The 25,173-nt window shown below is 44.4% G+C and overlaps 1 protein-coding gene across 3 annotated transcripts in view; it reads left to right on the forward strand.

Annotated features, from left to right (window-relative positions):
• The window catches only part of LOC308470554 (ankyrin repeat domain-containing protein 40-like), an 82,102-nt gene that overhangs the window by 53,363 nt on the left and 3,566 nt on the right, over nucleotides 1-25,173 (forward strand). For 2 of the 3 annotated variants that reach the window (XM_080993986.1, XM_080993985.1), the window contains exons 2-3: nucleotides 23,233-23,381; nucleotides 24,593-25,081. In XM_080993986.1, the coding sequence (XP_080850112.1) occupies nucleotides 23,233-23,381; nucleotides 24,593-25,081 (638 nt within the window). Of the gene's footprint in view, nucleotides 1-18,707; nucleotides 19,146-23,232; nucleotides 23,382-24,592; nucleotides 25,082-25,173 lie in introns of those variants that run through there. The other variant, XM_080993984.1, reaches the window with a different exon arrangement.

Raw genomic sequence — 25,173 nt, forward strand, 5'->3', positions numbered from 1 at the left:
CTGGTAAGTAACCAACAGAAATAGCAAACCTGATTAAATGGGAGAAAATATGTGATGGCATTTTGATGAGGGCATTTTGTGGATGCTTGGCAAAACTTGCATGCAGGAGCAGCACCAGGTCCACAATAAATTGCTGTGTGCTGGCTTTGCCATAAAGCAGGCTGAGGCTGCCACCTCAGGTGGCAGAAACCCCCACGGTGGCAGCCTTGCGGGTGCCCTGCCACCAGCACAGAAGTATTGGCCAAAATAGTGTGAGATCTTGCCCAAAATTGGTGCTGACACAGGCACTGCTTCTCCACCACTGGGAAAGGCATCAGGGAGGGTGGAGAAGGGGTACCAAGAGCAGCAGGTGTGGCGGCGCCAGTGGGAGTGGCAGGGCAGGGCAAGGAGGTACTTCCTGTTTCATGTGAAGTGGTGAAGTGGGACATGCCACCCCTGGCTGTGTGAAGTCACTCCTTAACTAATACAGTGGTAAAAAGGTAAAGGTACCCCTGCCTGTATGGGCCAGTCGTGTCCGACTCTAGGGTTGCGCGCTCATCTCGCTCGAGAGGCCGGGAGCCAGCGCTGTCCGGAGACACTTACGGGTCACGTGGCCAGCGTGACTAAGCGGCATCTGGCGAGCCAGCACCAGCGCCGCACACGGAAACGCCGTACCTTGGGTTAAGTACTTAATTCGTTCTGGAGGTCTGTTCTTAACCTGAAACTGTTCTTAACCTGAAGCACCACTTTAGCTAATGGGGCCTCTTGCTGCCGCTGCCGCACGATTTCTGTTCTCATCCTGAAGCAAAGTTCATAACCCGAGGTAATATTTCTGGGTTAATGGAGTCTGTAACCTGAAGCGTATGTAACCTGAAGCGTATGTAACCTGAGGTACCACTGTAGTGTAGTTTCCTGTTAGACTATGTCTCATTTGGCTCTGTCTCCAGGCTCCACTATTGCACTCGCTACAGGCCCTGTACAGGTACTAGAACTGTTCATTTTAAGAGCTGGGCTGTGCTACACACTAAGAAGGGTGGAAATACACAGAGTCTGACTTAGAGTGTGCTCCCATTACTGCTTACTCCAACTCCATTGTGCTCCCACTGTTGCATTCACTCAACTTAGCCACAAAACACATTGATCCCGTAGTTTATTGACAATGAGCGGCTCACACCTTCTGTTGTGGGCGCCCTTTGCGGGACCACACGCAGCACCTCGGTCATGTGGCAACCATCAGCTGTTTGGGCTGGCCCGCCTCCCTGTGGTAGTCATTGGAGGTTCCCGCCAAACCTCAGCCAGTCAGCATCACAGGGAGGTGCAGAGCATACATGCACAGAATACAGCTTCATATGTGCCCATGGGGGCCCCCTCAAATATTATATTTATTAATTTTAATACACATACACGCAGCTAGCCAACCAGAGGTTTAGAGAAATCTCTGAGAACACTTCTGTTGACACCTACTGAAGATAATAATTTCATGAGACCTTTTGCAAATAATGCCGGATGTGTTTACCTCAAGAGAGAGAAAATATTCAGGTACAGGGGCATGAGAACAACTGAGCTTCAAATACTGAGGTAGCTACCAGCACTATACAACTTGAACGATAAGAAGAAGTGTATGTCGGGAGCTACATGTTGAAAACCAAACGAAACAGCGTAAAATTTGAGCTGCTTACACAAATGCTGGTACTCTATAGAGATTTATGGCTTCGGGCATGATACTATGGGTTACAGAGCATTTTTCTATTCACAGCTTTCTAAATATTCTTCTTGGTTAGCATATTATGCTGCTTTGAAGGGAACTGTATGTCATTACGGCATGTTAATTTCCAGCTAGGGCACATATATTATCAAAGTTTGCACCAGTATCCTCAGGCAGCCTTTGTTCACGACTCATCCCATAGATTCAGTCTCGCTGTAAATGATCTGAACAGTGTAAGTACTGTGTGTAATGCAGTTTGCACAATTGAAGCCATCATATGACCATCGGATGGCTGCCATTAACTAATTTGTGGATAATGTTGCAGTGGGGACAAAACAACACCGCCCCCCGCCCCCCACTCCTGTGACCCTGGCAGTGGGTTGCTCAGTCTCCTCCAGTAGGGTCTTTGTAGAGGTGTTGCTTGTCTTTGGGCTCAGAGATGCAATGTGCATACCCTGCGGGATCCTGCAGTATACATGTCCTCCCTGCACTTAAACCAACGCAACATACCGATGGGCATTTCGTTAAGTCCTATTATTATTATTATTATTATTTATTTAAAACATTTTTTATTGCCTTTCTTCAAAAAGACTTCAAGCCGTTAAAACAATTAAACCGTCTGAGTCCCTATATGAAGAGATTTGGAATAAACTGCTAATCAGTGCAACACTTTGCATCACTCATTCTTTCTAATGAATTTTAACATTTTCTGCTTTTTTCTGCTCACCTTCCACAAACTGTAAATTGAATGCATATAGTTGTTGTTGTTGTTGTTGTTTTCGAAAAGAGTAACCATCTCAGTTTTACAAGTAGACATCAGACAATATTTTAGGTTGCTTTCTTCTTTCAGAAAGATTACAAGCCCAGAAAACGCATGTAGAAAAACATTGTTGTAATCCAAATATTTTATTCATTAGCTTTTGGCACAGATATCTACTACATCCTGTGAAAGCTTAATTTTTTTTTAAAAAAGCAGCTCAGTATGACACATTCCCAGGCAGTACTTAAAATTCTTACAGCTCTGCTAACAACAAAGTCGCATGTATTGGTGTTTCAGTTGACTAAACAAAGATGCTTTATAGCGTAAAACGGTCTCCGAGAGGAGTTGTGGTAGAATGTGACTGGTGAATTATACTGTGGAATTAGAGACAAGTATATCATCATTGCACATACTACAGCAGGGCCCAGTTAACCTGCTGAGATTGAGAAATGGCTATAGAACGAGATCCTGTACAAACAGAGAGATGGAGTTAAGGGAGAACTGAGAAACAGCTGTTCATACTCCATGTGTCTTCAAGAAGAATGTGCTGAGGATTTGGGAGATGAATTCATTTAGCTAAACTTAGGCTACAGTCCTCTACTCACTTATGTCAGAGTAAGTCCCCTTGAACTCAGTGGGGCTTACTTCTAAGTAGACAAATATAGGATTGCACTATGAGCTGCCTTTTTTAAATGAGAAGCTTCTGGTCCACATGGTTGTGAAGAATTTAAGACATCTGGGTGGTATATGCTGGAGACTTAGAAATTTAAAGTAAGCTATGTTGCTGTGTCATTCACTAGTCTCACAGTACCCCAATCTCTTTTCTCTTGACCAAATCCACAAATTCTTCTCTACTTACAAGCCAAGTCCTTTCTAAAATAGTTTGAATTCCGACAAAATAGAAAGTGTAATAAAAAAGTGTTGCACATGTCATTATTATTTTTTTGTAATGTTCCTACCTTGCAGAATTTATACTCAACACAGAACTGATAGCTATGTTTGCCTATCGTGTGTGATTGGGCAGCCAGAATAGTTTAGCTTACATTGCACGTATAACCTAACACATTGCCATATGTGATATGAACTGGTTTTATTTTCCCCTTTATGTCACAATATGTCATCCTTCTAAACCTCTTCACTGGTGACTTAGTGATTGTCTTATACAGCTGCAAACCACAATTGCTTTCTTTTCTGCCCATCATCTTACCATATGATTGGTTCAGAGATAAAACATTTGCTAATAATGCCCCCAGTCCTTCTGCTGGAGGTAACTTGATCTCAAAGTTCCCTAGCTTAGGAGGAGAAGGAATCTGCACCTGTTCCTGTTGCCTTGCACCAGAGTGATATATATTCATTACATCATGAATGTCCCTGGCATGAGGACAGAGGCAGGCAAGGTCACACCCACCCCTTCTTCTCTCAGTGCAAAGCAATGTGTGAATGAATCCCAAACAAATGATGTATCAGACTGGCTGCTGCTGCTGCTGTTGTTAAAAGGCAAAGTCACTGGCTCCTTGGATAATAGTTATGTTTTCCTTAAATAGCTTGGTAGTTTAGTACAGATTTTCCTTTGTGCAATGCTTAGGCAGCTCCAGCTACTCTGTGGGATGAAGCCCTTAAAAATAAATGCTATAACAATCGTATATTAATTCAGAGTACATTATAGGTAAAAGGTAAAGGGACCCCTGACCATTAGGTCCAGTTGTTGCCAACTCTGGGGTTGCGGCGCTCATCTCGCTTTATTGGCCGAGGGAGCCAATGTACAGCTTCCAGGTCATGTGGCCAGCATGACTAAGCCGCTTCTGGTGAACCAGAGCAGCTCACGGAAACGCCGTTTACCTTCCCGCCGGAGCGGTACCTATTTATCTACTTGCACTTTGACGTGCCTTTGAACTGCTAGGTTGGCAGGAGCAGGGACCAAGCAACGGGGGCTCACCCTGTCGCAGGGATTCGAACCACCGACCTTTTGATTGGCAAGTCCCGTGTCCCACATTATAGGAAGAATTATAACAATACACTACATTATAGGTAGTGTATTGTTATAATTCTTCCAGGGAGTGCAATATTTTGTCCCTATATTACAGAGAGGGGACTGAGGTTGAGAGACAGGGACTTGCCCAAGGCTGTATAGTTGAGTGCATGGTAGAATTGAGTTTCAGTTCCGGGACTAACTGATTTGTAGTGCAGCTTCTTAATGCTTTTGCTTTGCTTGCTCTGTTTACATGACAAACGGAGATGGAACCAGGCGTTCAGGTGTGGCTTGACGATAGAAGCAACCTAAGCAGGTTTTCCCCCACACGGTGTCTATATTTTTTAAGGCTGAAGCACCATGTAGAGTTGAGAGGCACAGTTTAGGGTGGCACCCAGGTTACCCATCCTTGTTCTAACTTACACTAATTGATCTAAATTGCATTAAATTGTTGTGCTGCTCAGGAAGACTGCTGTGGCACTCATAGCCTGCTTTTGGGCCACTGGGAGGATGGATTGTGGAGACTCGATGGGCCTTTGGTGTGATCCAGCAAGGCTCTTCATATTTTCAGGTACATACTTGTGGCACAATTTATCACTCTACTTTCCTTGTCGCAACTTTGCTAGCCCCTCTCTTCCTCTTGTTGTGTGACATAACTTTATTAATGATCACGGGGGGGGGGGGCATGCCCCCAGGAAGCAGGGGAAGGACTTGTGCTTGAACTATTATTTCCTGGCAAACGATACCAGTATGATAACTTCACAGAGTGTTGGGAAGTTATGATTCTATGAAGTTCATATATCTCTGCAATATAGTATTTGCAACATGCTGCAGTCTAAAACAGTCTACCTCCATGATAGCTCGCTGTTAGTTCTATTTGCATGTAGGTTTTGGTCTCTGAAGATTTATGTTTGGGATGGATGAGGATGTTCACAGGAGGGTGATGGACAGAGGATAAAGGAACCTGTGTGAGAGGCAGGCCAGAGAGGTTTCCTCAGGATGTGAGGCTGAGGGGAAAGGGGGAAGCTCCCAGATGAGAGCTGGGAGGGTTCACTCTACTGTGTGTTTGAATAAGGATCAAGGTATAATTGTGATAGAGGGATTGGTATTTTAGATAGATAGATAGATAGATAGATAGATAGATAGATAGATATTCCTTCCTTCCTTTTCTATTATTTTTTTCTTTTTTTCTTTTAGATTAGTTTGGTTTTTATTGTATCTTATGTTGAAAACTCTCAATAAAATTATTATTAAAACAACATGATCTACCTTCTCTGCACTGCTGCTGTTGACTGTTTTGCTAATGTTAAATATATCAAGTTATATATCAAGAGATCATATTTAAGATTGACAAAGGTCCTCCCAAGGAGCCTTTGAAAGCAGCTGTTTGGCTCTCCACATCAGAAAATAATGCTTGCTGGCATTGGTTGGTTACTTTTTTAGTGCAAAGCAGAAACTAGCAGCAGATGAACGACCTTGATAACCTGTTATACTAATGGAAAACAAATTAACACCCTGTTTTAATGTTATTGAAAATAAGTGTTAGCCTTAGTATACTTAATTGCATAATTTAATAAAAACACACCAATAGCAGCCTAGCAAGAGAATGGTAGGGACACGGGTGGCGCTGTGGGTTAAACCACAGAGCCTAGGACTTGCCAGTCTTGTTTATTTAGGTGAATGACTAGGGTCCCCCCAAAACAGCTGCACACAGGGCCCCACAGACCATAAATCTGCCATTGTTCACCTACCTAAGCATTTTCACTCAAATGTGGATACTATAAGGAGAAGTCAGGGTCCTCTGTCAACTTTTTTCTATTTTCAGGGCAGGGCAGGGGTGGTGGTGTGGGGAAATCTATAATGCCAGAGAACTTATTATAATGTTATGAACTTCCTGAACACACTCACATTGTTTGATGGGAAGCAGTAATATTCTAGTAGGGCCAGACGGTTCCTAGCAGTATAATTTATGCTCCGGCAGATTGTCTCTGCTTGCATAGCTTTATCTTTAGAGAACAGACCTTACAAGTAATCACCATTTGTTTTCTCATTGTCTGCTAAAATAACCTGGCAAGGATGTCCTTGCCAGCTGGACGGTGGTTCATTAATACTAGGCTCATTCTTTCTGAACTGTAAGAGGCAGGTAGACTACAAATTCTAACTACGGGATGTGTGGTTCTGCTGAGCAGTGAATAATTGGTTTCAGTAGTGTAATGGATGCTGTTACATATTTACAGAATGAGAGGGGAAGAAGGCCATGCATTACTTGTGTCAAAGCTAATCCTGTCTAGCTGGGGAGAAATGAGGTAGCTTGGATCATCATGGGAGCTATTGGCTAGTGCCCTGGTAGGCTCACTTCCTAGCCAAGAGCAAAAAAATGTGACTGCTATCAAATTTTAGTTGCCTATAGCCAGCAGCGTAGCATGGGTTGTCAGCACCCGGGGCAAGGCAAGTAATTTGTGCCCCCTAACCCCAACCTGCCGCCGCTGCCAGCTTCTTCTTGCTGCTGCCTGGTCTGGTCTGGTGTGGTTCTCTCCCGCGCTCAGCGCTGCGCTGGGTGGCCGCTGCACTGTCCCTCCCCCAGATAGTCCCTCTCTCCGCACCGCACGCCTGGCACCCACCCCCTCCACAGTGGGCGGTGACCCAGTGGCTCGGATTGGATTCGCACAGCCAGCACTGCAGTGAGAGAGAGTGAGTGAGCCAGGTAGGGGCAGAGAGCTGCGAGTGCGAGCGCCCCCCCCCCAGATGTTGCGCCCGGTGCGGCCGGCACCCCCTTCACCCCCCATGCTACGCCACTGCCTATAGCAAAGACCAGGAGCAGTCTGGTTCTTGAGAAGGGGCAGGTGAAACATTCAGACTTGTGTAAAGCATGGAAACCCTAAAACAACGTGTGGTGGCCCTGATCTCCTGTGAGGAACTAGACTTTTCCAATATTCTGTGTTCCTTTAATTAATTGACTTTCTAACTTTTGTAGTTGCAGAGGTAAGCTCACCAATGTGTATTCTAAGACCAGAAACCAAATCCTTAATTTTTCAGTCTAATTATTTTAAACTATTTGAAAGGGGACTGACTCAAATTTCATACCAGTCTGTGAATTTCCCCTTTAGCTGTAACTTGGCACGTGCTATGTTAATACACATGATATACAAAATTCCAGCATATCAGTGTATGAAAAATAAATTTGCAAGGCCTGAGATAGCTGATAGAACAAACAAGCATGAACGATATTAAGGTTTTCAAGGGTCAGCCACAATACTTTTATGAATACCAGAAAAACAACAACTGAAACCCTACTAACTTGCTTAGGCTGGCCACCAAATTCCTGGAAGTCTCCAGAATTCTGTGGTGGATTTTGGGATCTGTTTGGCTTAACCCATTGCAGAATTCAATAATAATTCTATAGCATCTTCCATCTAGATCTAGAACGGTTCCCCATTGAGCCAGACTTCACTAGGTCTCCTTAGAGACGTCTAGGCCTTGGTGCCTGCAGATTACAGGCACATCTATGCCTGTCTATAGATTTTGCTATCTCTGCCAGCTCCTTAGAGCCATTGTGGTGGGGGTGGCAAAATACGCTTTATTTGTACTGTGTAGGCTGTGTGAATGACACCCATTACCATTATCCTTGGATATATTTTATTACAAAGGAACATGTTGTCATGAGAAGCTCCACAATTTAAAAAAAAATTTCATCTCATTTCAGGGCTTGCATGTGCGTTCTGTATAACTCAAATCCTTTAAATTATCTGATGTACATCAAGTGCTTTTTCTTTCTTTCTTGGTAAGAAATGAGGTGCCGATACTCATGTCTTTATGAAAGTACTGTGGCTGCAAGCACAAAATTACTGCCATGGGCAGAAAAAAAGAGGTAACAGTATAGTACTCTGTACTAGTGCATACTTCCCCCTCCCCCCACCACAAAAAAGCGCTGTGTAGATTTATTACAATGATATTATCATGACAGTATTTTTTCCTCCATATGCTACTGTTGGGTGATGCTGGTGCCAGTCATCAAAGACTTGGTTTCCATGTTCCCCATTGTAATTTATTTGGAGAATCTTGGGTATACTAAGGGTTGGACAAAAAAACAAAAACAAAAATCACCAAACAGGTTAACAAACAATGGGCGCTTTCACAAAGTCTAATCCTGATGACAAATTACTCTAACAAACATTTCTTGTGCCGCCAATATATATTATGTAAAACCTTGTGACTTTCATTAAGTGTCTATAATGCAGATTAGTCTGTTTGGGTGTTTGGTGCTGACCTCCAGTAAGCTTCTAAGCAGTTATAAGAATTTGCAAGTGACAGGCAGGTAGAGGTGCCGTTTTTCCTAATCCTATCCTATGAACTCCCAATACAGTAATATATATTCATAAGCAGTTTGCTTTTCTTTGCTCCATTCATTGGCTTATTTATTTTTCTTCTTGCTCCCACCCATGACTCTTTTGATCTTACTGTTACTAGGGCAGAGCATGACAAAGGCTGTGACCATAAAGTTGCCAAAAGTATATTATTTCACTGGTCTGGCTGGTAAATCCAAATTTTGGCAGGTATCCAGTGTTGCAGCCTAATTCCTGGTCCGTGGAGCAAATGCATTATGATAAAAACTACTGACTTGCACAGGCCAATTGATGATGATGATGATGATGATAATTTATTTATACCTCGCCCATCTGGCTGGGCTTCCCCAGCCACTCTGGGTGGCTTCCAACAAAATATTACAATACAGTAATCCATCAAACATTAAAAGCTTCCCTAAACAAGGCAGCCTTCAGATGTCTTCTAAAAGTCTGGTAGTTGTTGTTCTCTTTGACATCTGGTGGGAGGGCGTTCCACAGGGCGGGTGCCACTACCAAGAAGGCCTGGTTCCCTGTAACTTGGCTTCTTGCAGTGAGGGAACCGCCAGAAGGCCCTCGGCGCTGGACCTCAGTGTCCGGGCAGAATGATGGGGGTGGAGATGCTTCTTCAGATATACTGGGCCGAGGCCGTTTAGGGCTTTGAAGGTCAGCACCAACACTTTGAATTGTGCTCGGAAATGTACTGGGAGCCAATGTAGGTCTTTCAAGACCGGTGTTATGTGGTCTCAGCAGCCGCTCCCACTCACCGGTCTAGCTGCCGCATTCTGGATTAGTTGTAGTTTCCGGGTCACCTTCAAAGGTAGCCCCACATAGAGTGCATTGCAGTAGTCCAAGCGAGAGATAACCAGAGCATGCACCACTCTGGCGAGGCAGTCCGCAGGCAGATAGGGTCTCAGCCTGCGTACCAGATGGAGCTGGTAAATAGCTGCCCTGGACATAGTATTGACCTGTGCCTCCATGGACAGCTGTGAGTCCAAAATGGCTCCCAGGCTGTGCACCTGGTCCTTCAGGAGCACAGTTGTCCCATTTGGGACCAGGGAGTACCCCACACCTGCCTGCCCCCTGTCCCCCAAAGCAATACTTCTGTCTTATCAGGATTCAACCTTCACATGTTAGCCGCCATCCATCCTCCAACCGCCTCCAGACACTCACACAGGACCTTCACCACCTTCACTGTTTCCGATTTGAAAGAGAGGTAGAGCTGGGTATCATCCGCATACTGATAAACACCCAGCCCAAACCCCCTGATGATCTCTCCCAGCGGCTGCATGTAGATGTTGAAAAGCATGGAGAGAGGACAGAACCCTGAGACACCCCACAAGTGAGAGCCCAGGGGTCTGAACACTCATCCCCACCACCACTTTCTGAACACGGCCCAGGAGGAAGGAGCACAACCACTGTATGACAGTGCCCCCAGCTCCCAGCCCCTCTAGATGGTCCGGAAGGATGTTATGGTTGATGATGTCAAAAGCCGCTGAGAGATCCAGCAGAACTAGGAAACAGCTCTCACCTTTGTCCCTAGCCCGCTGGAAATCATCGACTAGTGCAACCAAGGCAGTTTCAGTCCCATGATGAGGCCTGAATCCCAACTACATCGGCTTGCATCCCATCTGTCACACTGGTGCATATCTGCTACACAGTTAGTGAATACACAAGGTTTTATTGATCATGGGACAACCACAAGCAGGACCTGTTTTGGGCCCGGGCTAGTCTTGATCAGGGTAAAGCACTCCGTGGTAGAATAAGTGTTTGTCCTCGGCCATACATACACTATTTCTGCAGAGCTAAATGGTCATGCATACAGTGACCACATAAAGCTACTATTGATGGTTTCCCATCCAGGCTTGCACACACTGCAAGTGCTGTCCCACTCCAAGGGCTCACCCAAGGGCCCTGCTGCTTTTCCTCAGAGAAAACCCACTCTTCCTCTGGAAGTTGTGGACTCTCCTTCCTTGGAGGTTTTTAAGAGGTTGGATGGCCATCAGTCTTGGATGCTTTAGTTGAGATTCCCTCATTGCCCAGGGTGGGACCAAATGACCTTTGGGATCCCTTCCAACTCCACAATTCTATGATTCTTTACTGCTGAATTGGAACAAATGGCAATCGGGTTTTCCTTGTCTTATGCCTGCTTGATTCAACTGTTCTGGCAGAAGGAGAACTTACGTTGTGTAGCAATGAAACTGTGCTAGCATAGCATTTGCGAAATGTACCAAAAGTGCAACACCTCCAGGGCAAAGAGGATGGAGGTGTTTTCTGGCCTGAGTAATAGCACAGTGTTATACCAGCAAAAGAGATAGTGTACATCAAAGCACTCATGGGGAACCCCAGACAACTGCCTGCTCCTGCCACCGCAAACGTGTTCCAATGAACCACAGAGTCAATCACAGTATAGCACCTGAAGTAGCTAAGTCCAGATCACATATTAAGACGCATGCCAGTGGGCTATGTCACTCCCAACATGCCTGCAGAATTGTGAGGGAGCTTGGCGAAAAGACACTCTGTGGAAATTGAGCACTTTGCACTTAGTCAGGCCGAAAACAAAATCAGAAGGGCAGACGAATAGCACATCTTCTCCTCAAATCCTTTCACACACTCTTCTGCAGAACTCTAGACACAAACACCCACCAGCAATCTCAGCTCCTCTCCTTGGAAGGAGAAATGCTTGCCATGTTGCCTCGCCAGAGAAGGGGAGCCCATAGTTCAGACTAGGACTTCTCAACACCTTTTGTTGCTCCCCCAAGGTGTCAGTGCACTCAAAATACTCATAACCACAGAGTGATTCCCTCCTGCTTTCCCTTACAGTATAATAAGGAAACTCTGATGGCTCAGACCTTAACCACTTTCCTTTCCTCCACACGTGGCAGCTGCTTGTGTTTGTCACACAGAGGAAGTGGGTGGTGCTTTTACCTCTAGGAGTCTGTGCTGACCACAAAGCCCACAAGCCACATAAGCTCCCACCATGCATTATGGGTATGGTGCCTTGGAAGTGTATCTGGAGGGGACATGAGAGAGTACCTTCTTTGTAACCACACTAACGTTATGGCTCTCTCTTAGCCACTTCTTGGTGGTTTTTCACCCCCACCCCCAACCCATGAAGATCCGCTTATTTCAACAGGCATTTGGCCTGTGGGGGTTTATGTCCTGGAATTTATAGTGAAGGCTGAGCTGCTGTTCCTGTCTCCTTTTATAGGCTTCTAGTTTTTGGTTGATTTGTTTTTAATGGTGTATTGCAAGCTGTTTTCAGTGTTTGTTCGCAGACAGAAAAGCAGGATACACATTTTATTTTAAATGATATCAGGGGGCCTACTAATGGGAGAGTGGGGAAGGGGGTTGGGGCATACAGAACCAAAGAGCACCTAGCCAGCCAAACCCTTTAATTACATAGGCATGACTCTTGTAATTAGTGTAGCTTATGTTATAGGAGAATCATGGCTACGGGGAGGGGATAATAACCCTATATTGCTTGTGTAAGACCTTCGTTTTATTTCTGCTTCCAGCTAATTGTGGGAAAGCAATGCCCTGGCAGCACTAAAGGGCTCTAGTGTGGAAGCAATCCAGGTCTGTTTTCTTGATTTGGGAGTTGGCCCCTCCTGATCATTTTGCATGCTCGTGCCTCCAATTCCGACATAATCATGTCAACGGGCAGCGATTTGGGATAGTGCATTTGCTATAACAACAGACACAAGGGACATTTCCTTTCCAATAAGCTTGTTTTTTTAAACAGCAAGGGCTTTGCATCATCACATTTTAGCTGTTATTTTCTTTTCTTGGTGTGCTGTATTGTCAGCCGGTCTTCCTCTTTCTTTAGACTTGGGGTCAAACTGGATGCTCAGTCACATCAATGTTCTCCCTGAGGTTTTTGTTGTTGTTGTTGTTGTTTTACCCAAAGCAGCTGCAGTAAGCTGCAATCAGGAGCAAAAGATCATTGGGAGGCGAGTGTGGCTTAACTCTTGCTTGAAATCTCTTCTTTTCCTTGTTAAAATCCCTCCAAACTCTGCCTTTGCCCTTCAAATATGGGTATATCCATATTTTTCCCCCATCAGGGCAAAATGAAAGCAGATTCTAGGGGGAAAGAGTTAGACGTTATTTGCTATGCTGCAGTCTTTGAGATTTTTATTTTGTCCTTCCTCCAAGAAGCTCTGGTGAATGTACGTAGTCCTCCCTCTCTTTATTCTCACAACCAACTTGTGAGATAGTTTAGGAAACTGACCTGATGACAGCTAGTAAGCTTCATGGCTTACTGGGAAATTGAAACCAGTCAACCTTGTTCAAGTCCAACACTCTAACCACTATTCTACAATGCCCTTCTTATAACCTTCTGGTCACATTGCAGCTTCCCTTGGCTGTTCAACAAACAACCCTCAAGCACCCATATCACACAGGTGGAGGAAATATCTACGCAACTGGGAATCTGCTACTTATTTTATAAAATTGTTTTCTATACCACCTAGTTTTTGAGGTGTTATATAATAATAATGACAATCCCAAATGTTTGAGGTCCAGCAATTTTTTGTTAGCGTAATAGTCGTGCCAGTAAATCTTCATTTTGGTGTGTGACATAGCAGCCGATAATACCTGGAAAGAGCATTTTGAACTGTTGATGACTTTAGCTTAGATTGACGGAGGTTGGCAAATTGAATTCCACATTCAAGGCAGATGCAATGTTTGTTTAGCGCACACATGGATAAATTGCATTTAGAAGAAAGAGCTGTGTAAGGAGCAAATACTTTAGAGAATAAGGCTGAGAGCTTAACTGAATACTGACCAGGGGGGGAAAAGGAGGCGGGAGGGAAGAGGCTCACAAAAAAAGAAACAAACATCTCGTGATACGGCACGCTTACTTGTGGAATGTACTGTGAGTTCTGGTTTTTAAGAATATTGGGTCATTTAGAGGATCAAGGCTCAGGAGTGAGTAGCACAGGAGTGGCAGCCAGCCGCCTGAAGTCAAATAAACACTCCACTAATCCTCTCCCACACTGACTTATGTGAGCGGGAAAATTGTACTGCCTAAGAAAAAAACTGTAATTAACAGTGCTGAAAGTGAACCTCAAAGGTATTGTGCTCCTTCAGATAATATGTGTATTGCTGGGGGGCGGGGTCCACACCTGTATATTTTAGTGACTCATTTGATGACAGGTGGGCGAGAAGAGCCTTAGCTGTGCATGTCGAAGGTTCAGTTTCCATCCTCTCCAGGCAGGGCTGGAAATTGATTCCTCTCCGACACCCAGAAGATACGCTGGCGGTCAGTGCAGACAATACTGAGCTCTCTAATGGTCTGGTTCAAGGTAGCCATCGCCACAGAAGAGATCCTGCATCTAGATGTAGTAGGCTTTCATAGATAGCATTCTCCGATAAGAAAGTCATCTGCCGAGGAAAAAGGGAAGTAAGGAGTTCACAGGCAAATGATTTGGGCAAAGGGAAAAAAAACATTGGAGAAGTACAGTCAAGGAGATACCCAGAGAAGTGACAATTCTGCCTCCGTCCCCCTGTCAAAATGATACGGCTTGAGTGATGTGAGAGCATGTGTGGCTCAGCGACAAAAAGAGTTCAGACAGCTGTGATTGTAGGCAAGATGCAAGAGGAGCCAAAAAGGGAACATATTATCAGATCAGAATAGTTACTCTGGGAGTAATTGCTGTCTGTTTTTATTTAAAAGCAGCATAAACACAGATGAGAGTTAAAATGGAAAACAACAACAACAACAACAACACAGGAATGATCACAAGTCTGTGATGAAGGCCCAAAATATGCTGGTGGAGATGGATAAAGATTCATAATACAATAGTCTAGCACTCCTAGGATTAAACAACAGCAACAATTTCAGTACTTAAATACTTAAAAATCCTTTAAATAAAAATGGTGAGTACTGTATTTTTCGTCCCATAGGACGCACCTAGATTGGGGGGGGGGGGGAATAAAGGGGAAAAAATTATTTCCACCCCAGGCGCGGGGCTGGCGCAGGGGAAGCCCGAGCTTCCCCCGACCCTAGCCCCCAAGAACAGGCTGCTGCCTGCAAGCCTTGTGAGCCCGGCGGGACTTCCTGCTGGGCGCGTGAGGCTTGCGGACATCTGCCCGAAGCACGGGGCATGCTCCGCAGCGCGCCCCATGCTTCGGGCTGCAGGCTGCTGCCCGCAAGCCTTGCGAACCCGGCGGGACCTCCCGCCGGGCACGCAAGGCTTGCAGATAGCTTCCTGAAGCCTGGAAAGCGAGAGGGGTCGGTGCGCACCGACCCCTCTCACTCTCCAGGCTTCAGCGAAAGCCTGCATTTGCCCCATAGGACGCACAGACATTTCCCCTTCATTTTTGGAGGGGAAAAAGTGCGTCCTATAGGGCGAAAAATACGGTACTTTTTACGTTCAGGTTTTCAAAATGGATCTGGGAGCAAAATTAGAAATCCTCATCAATATTTTGTTGCTGGACGATATCAGATATATTCAGTTGGCCACATTTTTACGGGCCTTTCATTTCATTATCACCAGGTGTTTTCCTGGTACAGAGATGGGTGGCAGGGAAAGTTCCACCTTCTGATTTTTAGTGTCTCAGGTCAAGTTGCAGGTAAGGTCACAGGAGGAGGCCTAATGCAACCCTATTCATACACCAACATTTTGACTCCTGACGAGATATAAATGCGAATTTAAAATATATGGCATTGCAATTTATTTTCAAAATTATATTCAAAACTTGAAAGATACAAACAAGGGTGATGTGGCTTTAAGAAAGAATCTCAGTAATTCATCATCAACCACTAAAAATACTGCTCTCCTCAAATATTAAACAGTCTGATATCTTAAAATAATTGAACAGGATTTGAACTAATAAGTTTGTACCATCATATTATAACAGGTCATACAATACATTTATAAATTGTTTAGGAGTGCACCCCCACCCAAAACACTTATGCAAATAAGTGTAAAAAAGCAGCTTTTGGTGAAATAGCAAGATGGGTGGTTTGAAATCTTTTTTTATTGTTCTCTTGTGACCTCTAGTGGCTTGAGAGAGAGGGAGACTTGCACATTGCAATCCCTTCATATAGCTTTGGAAAACAAGCATTTTTTTCACACATACCTCACCTAGAATGACAGCATCACTGCTCTGTTGTAGTTTCAGTTATTTTTATAGCACCGCCACTGTTTGTAGCACATTACAGAGCAATGTTAGCACTACAAACAGAACCTTGTCCTACAGAGATTGCGTGCACATTGAAGGCATCTTGCTATTATTATTCAGTGAAGGTTTATTCTAAAAGTCTCATTGCTCCTTCCAAAGTGCTGGGAAAGGCTACTTCATCACTGTTTAATCCAGAAAGTATATTATCATTATGTATCTGTATTCTATGTTACCTAAGACAAATGTTGCAGGGTATCTGCACCCCCTAAGCTAGCCTGGGACTGTTTTTGTTTAGTCCTGGGCCTGGGGTGGTTGTAAGGTCAGGAGGGAGAAAGGATACTTCCCTGCCCTTTCCCTGCTGTTCTAGGTTACATAAATACCTTACCAAAAACATAGAAGGTTCAGTTTTGAGGCTGGCCAGTCACAAATCTGAGTATGTTATTGCTATATACAGTAGTTGTGTCGTGGTAGTGGGGACTGGCTGGGAAAGAGAAGTTTCCTTTCTTTTTCTTGTAAAATGTTCCCATTTGGAACAGGAATTGCAGGTTTTTTAAAAAAGAAAAATCCATGTCACACATCCTCACACAACCCTAATCCCCACTTCCAGGAACTAACTAGAAGGTGTTAGAGATATGAACAGGCCATTTCCCTCTCTTCCTCTGTCCCCTCATTTTCCTTTCACTCCCAGCATTCCATGTCTTAACTGCTCTCAGCCAGCCTTCCATTCCTCCCTTTAAACTCTCTTTATTTTGTTGTAATAATAATAATAATAATAATAACAATAATAATAATAATAATAATAATAATAATAATAATAATAATAATTTATTATTTATACCCCGCCCATCTGGCTGAGCTTCCCCAGCCACTCTGGGCGGCTCCCAATCAAGTGTTAAAAACAGTACAGCGTTAAATATTAAAAACTTCCCTGAACAGGGCTGCCTTCAGATGTCTTTTAAAGATAGGATAGCTGCTTATTTCCTTCACATCTGAAGGGAGGGTGTTCCACAGGGTGGGCGCCACTACCAAGAAGGCCCTCTGTCTGGATCCCTGTAACCTCACTTCTTGCAATGAGGGAACCGCCAGAAGGTCCTCGGCACTGGATCTCAGTGTCTGGGCTGAACGATGGGGGTGGAGACGTTCCTTCAGGTATACAGGACCGAGGCCGTTTAGGGCTTTAAAGGTCAGCACCAACACTTTGAATTGTGCTTGGAAACGTACTGGGAGCCAATGCAGATCTCTCAGAACCGGTGTTATGTGGTCCCGGCGACCACTCCCAGTCACCAGTCTAGCTGCCGCATTCTGGATTAATTGCAGTTTCCGGGTCACCTTCAAAGGTAGCCCTTGTTTTAAAGACAAAGCATACATAACACAAACTAGAAATAAATATGGCGTTGCTCTCGTTCTCTGTGTGTGAGCAGAGAAAAGATTCAACTGTTATTCACAAATGAGAACAGAAGGAAAAACCCCACTTCTGTTCCCCACCCCAATTGGTCTTCCATGCCTTAACCGCTTTTGCCTATAGCCTAAACTGATAGGCTCACACAATTTGACAAACTTCTGATTCCTTTAGAACTTTTTGTTTGACCCCAGGTTGGAGAACTGGCCATAGAAAACAGTGGAGAAATCCAAGATTTAACATAGCCGTAATTTAGCAACAACATCCATCTCATCCCCTTCCATCCCATTTCCTGCCAATGGCAAATTAACTAAAAACAATTCAATAATGCAGTTTCTGACCGCTTCTGGGTTTTATTTTATTTTTTGCTGCTCACATTTTCCAAAACATTCAACCATTTTTGTTTCGTCATTTGAAGTGGAAAAACCTTCGCAATTGTCTTCTACACCCTTGGGTGGGTGTGTGTGTGTTTGGTCGCTGGACTTTTATATGTCTATTATTTTATATTGTTGTATATTATGGAATGTTTTTGGACTCACTGAAGTTAATGGGTGTCCTTTTTTCCAGAGATTCACTGACGTCTTCATATTATTGTCCAAACCTGCAATCCCTGTGCACATGTACTCCCATAAGACAATGAGACTTGCTTCCACGTAAACATGTATTAGGGGTTGAAATGCACTGCTTCAATTTGTACAATTAGGTTCCTTAGAGATGCAGTCTTAAGCATATACAGTTGGATATAAATCGGATTTAAATCAGTGGTCTGTTTAAGATTCCTGCATTGCAGGGGGTTGGACTAGATAACCCTTGTGGGGGTGTCCCTTCCAACTTCGCAATTCTACAATTCTTAAGTATGGCAAGGCTCACTGAATTGTGGTCCAAATCGTGGCCCCAGGTTTCTCTTCCAAGCGTGTAAATAAGGAGGCAGGTCACTGGCATGTGACGTGTTCATCTCATGCTTTCAGCAAGTGGTTTGTGAGGAATTGCTTTCCTTAGAAATGCTTTTTTACCCACTCATTGCCCTTTAAAAAACAATTTTATGTAAATTGTATTTACTTTTTTTGTTGTTAGCCACTCTGAGCCCGGCTTCGGCTGGGGAGGGCGGGATATAAATAAAATTTTATTATATTATCATTATAACAACAACAACAAAAACCAGGATAATTAAAATCAGTTGGCTATGGCAAGGTTCTGCACAAGCCTTCAGGAACAACCTTAGAAAAGCCACTTCAAGAGGAGCTCCTGCACATTGTTCAAACCCCTGTGTTGTAATTTGTTGCTGTTGTTAGAAGCATTTGGGCTCTGGCCGCGGCTGAGGCTCCTCCTGGTACACATCATCTCTCAGAATTCCTTCGTTGCCAGGGGAACGGGGCTCAGCATCACTAATCCGAGCGCGTTCTAAGAGGCGGCTGCCCTCCCTGCTCGCTCCTGAATCCCTCGCCTGCCCCCTGACACCTTCGGAGGGATTTCTCCCCGCTCTTTCCCCAGCCCACTTTCGACCGGCCCAGCTCTGCCTGGGCACGTAGGAACCAGAGGCTTCTGCCTGGTGTGTCACTGAGAATAGAGTCCCGCAGACGAGAGGGAGCTGGGCAAGGAGGAGCTGCTCCAGCGGCGGCGGCGGCGGCAGCAGCAGCAGCAGGAATTCACGCTCCCGGAGCGAGAGATCCTTGCAAGGGGGGTGCAAGGGGCACTTCTGGGTCAGCCCCCCAGGAAGGGGAAGGGGGGGGCAGAGAGAGGATGAGCAGCCACCTGGAGCTGGAGGAGAGGCTCAGGGAAGCTGCTGCACTAGGCGACCTAGAGGAGGTGCAGACGCTGCTCGACAAGGGGGTGGAGGTGAATGCCCAGAATGAGATCAATGGCTGGTAAGGCGCCTCTGCTTTTCTCTCCTCCCTCAGCCCCTCCGCGCTGTGCTCCTCATTCCCGTGGTTAGCAGTAGGGCAGCAGTCCTCGTCGCTAATACACATCCTTCCACCCCTTTCGAGGCTATATATGTTGAGGCAACCGCCAGCAACACGTTACACGCAAATGCAACTTCAGCGAATGTGTACCCTCTGTGCCCGTGTCCAAGAGCATCCCCCCCCCTGTGTATTCCCGTGCCCCCCTCCCTCAGGCTCTGAAATGCGTGTTTACTGGGAGTTCATCTTAAAGGCAAGTTACAGAAACGCTCCCCACGGGGGTGGGGGTGGGCAAAATCTCACCAGCATCTGACAAGAATAGATGGGTCAGATGTCAGTGCTTCATCCTGATTAGTGGGCTGCCTGGTTATGAAATTCTAAGCAGAAATTCCTTTCAGGCTTTGGTTGTAGAGACTCCTGGAAAAATAGAGCCAATATGAACAAATCACACATTTGCCAGCCATCAGTCACAAACCTTTCCTAATAACATCCAGGTGTGTGTGTGTGTGTGTGTGTGTGTGTGTGTGTTCCTGTTCAAGCGGCTTTAGCCCTACAAGGCAGGTCAGGATCACTGTTTTCCCATAATTGCAGACATTTAATAATATTTATTATTTATAGGGAACCTATGACTAAGTGCTGCTCAAAATGAGATAAACGTTGTTGGGGTTGAGATTTGGAGACTCCCGAGCTCTCACTCTGAGAGCCAGCCTTCAGTTTACTCAGGAGAACTGTGATGAATCTTCCAGCACATTGATTTTCACTTCTACGATGAGCCATTGTGATTGAAAGGGAGGAGTTAATTTGATCAGAGCAGCAGTGCTAGTCCCCTAAAGGACAAGGGGTTTATTAGCTTGGGGAATTGGTGTGAGGGGAGAGGTTCAAGTAAAACTCTTGCCCAGTGCCACTGTTCTGATCCAGACACACATGCACTTGAATTATTAGTCGAAAATCCCCTGCATAACTTGTAGTTATGCAGTTTGGCTCTTAGCCATTGTGTTATTCAGGTCACAGAGAACAGAAAGCAGATGACAAAATCCCGTGTTCTTCCCAAAGGATCAAGCACAGCTTCTATTATTTTCTAATGCAAATTCTTGTATGGGAGAATTCTTACAGGCTTTGAGCAAATGGGAACCCCTGTTGCATAGGAATGAGTCTGTGGACGCCCTTGTAGGAAGAGTGCCTGTACTGTTCCCATGAAAACTCCCCAAATCTGAACACATCACTAATGTTCTCAGAAAACCTTGCACATGAAGAAGCTTTACACAAGAGACAGAGCACTGGGCTATACAGCCCCAGTATGTCTAATCTGTGGTTCTCCAGACGTTGCTGGTCTACAGCTCCTGCTGTCCCTGCCTTTTGGCCCTGCTGGCTGGGATTGATGAGAGTTACAGACCCACAATATACAAAGAGCTACCACTGGATCTAGTCCAATATTGTCTAGAGAGCCACTGCCAGTTGGAATAGAGTCTTAGACACCTCTGCCTAAGCAAAGAATTGAACAGAACAGACACAGTACATAGTTAAACGTAGTAGAATTTGCTGCTGCAGAATGTAGTGATGATTGCCAACTTGGATGACTTCAAAAGGGGGTGAGACAAATTCATGGAGGATAAAGCTATCAGATACTAGTCATGATGGCTCTGTACTGTCTCCAGTACTGAAGGCAGTATGAATGCCATTGCTGAGGAACACAAATGGGAAAAGTGCTGTTATGCTCATGTGGGCTTCTCATAGGTTTCTGTCCCGCCAGTCTGGGAACAGGATGTCGGACTAGGTGGGCTTTTGGTCTGAAACTGTTACCGGAAAAATCCGAGGGCTCCCTTGGACAAAATAAATACACCAACCAGGATAACGTGGAGCAAAACAGCAGCCTGTAGGCTTGGCCTTTATTGAACTGTTGCAACAGGGTGTTCCCCTCACTTGCGAGAGAGAGGAAAGACCCAGAAAGATGGTGTGCAAGACCTTATAAAAACTTTTGAAATTCCCATCCTCTAGGTCAAGCCCACCCCCAGAAACATCATGCATACATTACAGAAAGGAGGGGTTGAGGGAGGAGTTGTGGTGGTAACCTGAGTGTCCTGTCACCTGGCTGGTTCCTCCTTTCCCCCTCCCCATGAGTCACTTCCAGGAGACAAAGGGGAGTTGGCAGTTTCCTGCCCCCAGAGGGAAGATCTGATCATTGTCCTTTGTTTCAGTCCATGCTGAATCCACTCCCATATGCAAGTTCTTTGTGATCTTGATGGTCTTCTGTCTAGGACCATCAGGGTTGGCATAGCAACTGGGCAGGGCTCCTGTGGATGTGCTGGGATGGTGAAGGGATTATGGCTGACCAGAACCAAGCCACCCCCCTTTGATAGTCCTTGTCATATGGAGTAAAATAAAAATGGAACAGTGCAAATCCGATGTATGGTTGATTTTTCTATGAATTTATAACAGAAGTGTGGCATATGTAGTGTGTGAGTGTGTGGAGTTTGTACAAACTGAATGATTGGGGTGGGGGGTTCCTGCTACATTCAGCAGGGCTCTTCTGTTCCTGTGAACTTGAGACTTTCTGCATGCAAAGTATACCATTTACCCCTGAGCTACAGTTCCTCTCTTATTAAATCACATCCAGTGAGCACCAGGATTTATGTGACGTGTGTCTTCATGATTACCTCTATATGATTGTGTGAGTGCAAGCAGAGGCAGCTTAAAAGTGTGGGGTTTCAGATTTTTCAATCTGTGTGATTGAAGGCAGTAGCTTTTTACAGTAATTTGGTCATTGAAGTAGTGAATCCTATACTGTTGCCATGAGTGGGTCTTAAAATTGCATTAAAATTGCAATTGGGTCCTTCAGTGCATTCATATTCAGGGCTTGTGGTCTGGCAACATATTAGTCTTATAATTATGACCGTCACTGCAATATTAGAATTGTGAATATGGCTTAGAAAATGCCCTTCCGATGCAGTTAATTGGTGCTGTACAATTCATTTGCTTTATAAGTTTAGTAAGATCATTGTCAAGTTGGCAGGCAGCAGTCTTCCTGCCCCCTCCCTCCCAATGTTCAGCTCAGGACTGGAGATTGTACTGCTGCAGTAACACCCAGGCATGAGATGGTAGCATACAGTACATATGGCTAATATTTGTTCCACTACAAAGGGAGAGAACGTGTGTGTGATATTTAGCAGAGCCCGATAGGGGCAGAGTGCGAGGTGTGTTCCTCTCCTGGCTTCCCAACATGGTGATCACTACCAGTAACCGAGAATGAAGGGGCAAAGTGTTGGGAGGGTTGCATTGGCTCCACTGCTGCGCCTGCACAATGCCATCCACTCCACTGGCTGCTACTGCCTTTAGGCATGTAGCCTTCTTGGCTGCAATACTCTTGCGCCTGCTTTATTGTTTGCAAAGGGTCGTGACAAAAATGACCCAGTGTGAGAGATACTGGGGTTGAATTTGATACTGAAAACAGACAATACTTTTGGGCCTTGGAATTTTGAGCAAGTGCCATGGGTGCAAACCCTTCAGGTTGCTTTTCCTGTGATGTGCAAATGAAACCAATGAAACAAAAGAAGCATGTATGTGCATCAAGGACAACTGTACCTTTATGAGCATCAGTTAGCTTAAACATTAACTGTCATTTAGCTTAAACATTATTCTTTCCCTCTCCAGCTTATAGTGTTGAATGCTGGCTCAATAAGCAAGCTTTGACTGCACAGTTAAATTGGGCCTGTTGATTTACAACAGAAAATAAACCTCAGCCTGGTCACAAAGCTTTCATTCTTCCATAGTAGTAACATATTAGATTGGATTCAGACTAGGTTTTAGTTGAACTTAGGTCCCATTGTAATCAATGGAAGAAATTGGTCATGACTTGAATTATATTGAGGTATGTGGAAAATAAGTACAACTAACTTTGTCTGGATCAATAGACAAGGTTTCATCTCTGACAAATTTGAGCATTTTTTTTAACAGCTCTGATGGTACACATCATGCAGACATTTAATGACACAAAACAGTGACTTTCAGAATAATAACTTTACAAATGCTTGCTAACAAATATGTTTAACTTTTACAGGACATGTTTGCACTGGGCTTGCAAGAGGAATCATACCCAAGTGGTTTCTTACCTGCTGGATTCTCGAGCAGATAAGGAGATTTTCACAGTTAATGGAGAGCTGGCAGCACATTTGACTTCAAAGAAAGAAATCAGAAAGCTTCTGGGAGGTATACTCGACATACTGAATTTGTCTTTCCAAAAATATACTATGAACTAATGTAATGCATTAGATGCACTGCATTTTTCAGACAAGTTATCTGCCATCTCTGATCTTTTCATCAGTCCCTGATAAGCTCCCAAGGAAGACAAGACTTCCTAGGAACACAGTGTGAGAACCGCTGCTATAGTTACAGGCAGAATATTGTGTGAGGCTGTTTGTGGGCTAGAGAAACTGAGGCTGCAGTTTTAATTTTATTTGTTTTAAGCTTTTATAGGCAGTTTTCCTATGAGGCTTAAAGATGTTAACAACGATTTTAATGTCACAGAAATTAAAACAGCTTTAAATGTAAAACAGAACTAGTCACATCAGCTAAAAGTCAGGGAACAAAACAAGTTTTTCATCCTCTGGGAAATCCCAGCAACAACAAAGACTTGCTCTGTACCTTAGGCAGGGCATCCCAAAGCCTGAGAGCTATGGCAGTGAAAGCTTTGCTCCTTACTGCTTGCCTCATCTAAAACAAAGGTAGAATTATGACCAGAGTTTACTGACCTGACTGTAATTGGGGAGCTGGCTGATATAGGAGTTTGGAGTGATCCCCTTGTCCTTTTTTGGACTTCTTTCTGAGTAACTGTACATAGGATCAGAATAATTTTAAAATAAATTGTTTTGCACAAGCTGTTCAATTAAATGAGAGAGCTGTTGTGCCAGTCAGATTCTGTAATACTTAGATTCCATTCCTTTGGTCATGGTGGCTTCTAGGAATTTGGACAGGTGGTCAAGCAGAGTACACTGGGAACCTAAAAATGTTCCTTCTCCAATACGCTCCAGAAAAGTATAGCCTCCCAAAACATCAAATTAAAGCTGGGTTACAGATTAGAGAGTGTTTCTTCAGCAATGCAGCTTTGGCCTGTATGTGTGCACACATCTTTTCACTTACCAATTCCAATAAGTAAATAAAATTTTTGCAGAATGTTTCTTCCATGAACCAAAGATTTGCTAATCCAACTCTCTGGATTGATTCTATATTTTTTTTGCCATACTTAATTCTACTCTGAAATAAGTTTGCTTTCTTTTAGCTAAAAACTAGCCGTTTATGATTTTAAATATATGTATTTGGCAGATGTTCTGGGTGGCATTAGAATTCTGCTTGCCATTATTTAAAATGGATTAAATTATTAAAAGATTCTATTTTTCCTTCCCACCCCATCCCCGTTGAAGTGGAAGAATGTGACAATCAAGAAGTGAATGACTTAAAGCTGTCAAATGCTGGAGACTCTCTGACAAACCCGTCATTCCCTTGTGTTGACTATCAAGAAAAGGACAATGCCCCTCATCTCTTAGCACCACCTGAGGACAACAGCACTGCCGTCTCTTATTTATCTGAGAGTGAACCTAGCCCTTGTTTATCAGCCACTCAGCTTGAAAATACTTGCACACCCATTTCCTTGCACGCTGAAACTGAACTTTCTGAAGACCTGCACGAAGGGGAGCTTCCTTCTCCCATCAGCTCAGGAGTATCAGAATGCACAATGCCTCGAGTCCAGAGCTGCCCTGTTTATCCCTCATCTACATCTCACAACAGAGCTCTCTTGACCTCAACTGTACCTAGACAACATGTACCTCAGCAAGCAAATGGCTGCTGTATGGGCACTGCACCACCCTTACAGCCGCTGCTTCTCACAGGAACTTTTTCATATAATATGCAAGGTACTGAAGAATATTTTTCCATTGTAATGCTTTTACTGCATAGCTGGAGACAGTGCATGTGTCTCCAGTAGACAGTAACTACCTTTAGTGCT

Source organism: Podarcis pityusensis (genome assembly GCF_964106645.2).
Source record: "Podarcis pityusensis genome assembly, chromosome: 2".
Classification (NCBI taxonomy): domain Eukaryota; kingdom Metazoa; phylum Chordata; class Lepidosauria; order Squamata; family Lacertidae; genus Podarcis; species Podarcis pityusensis.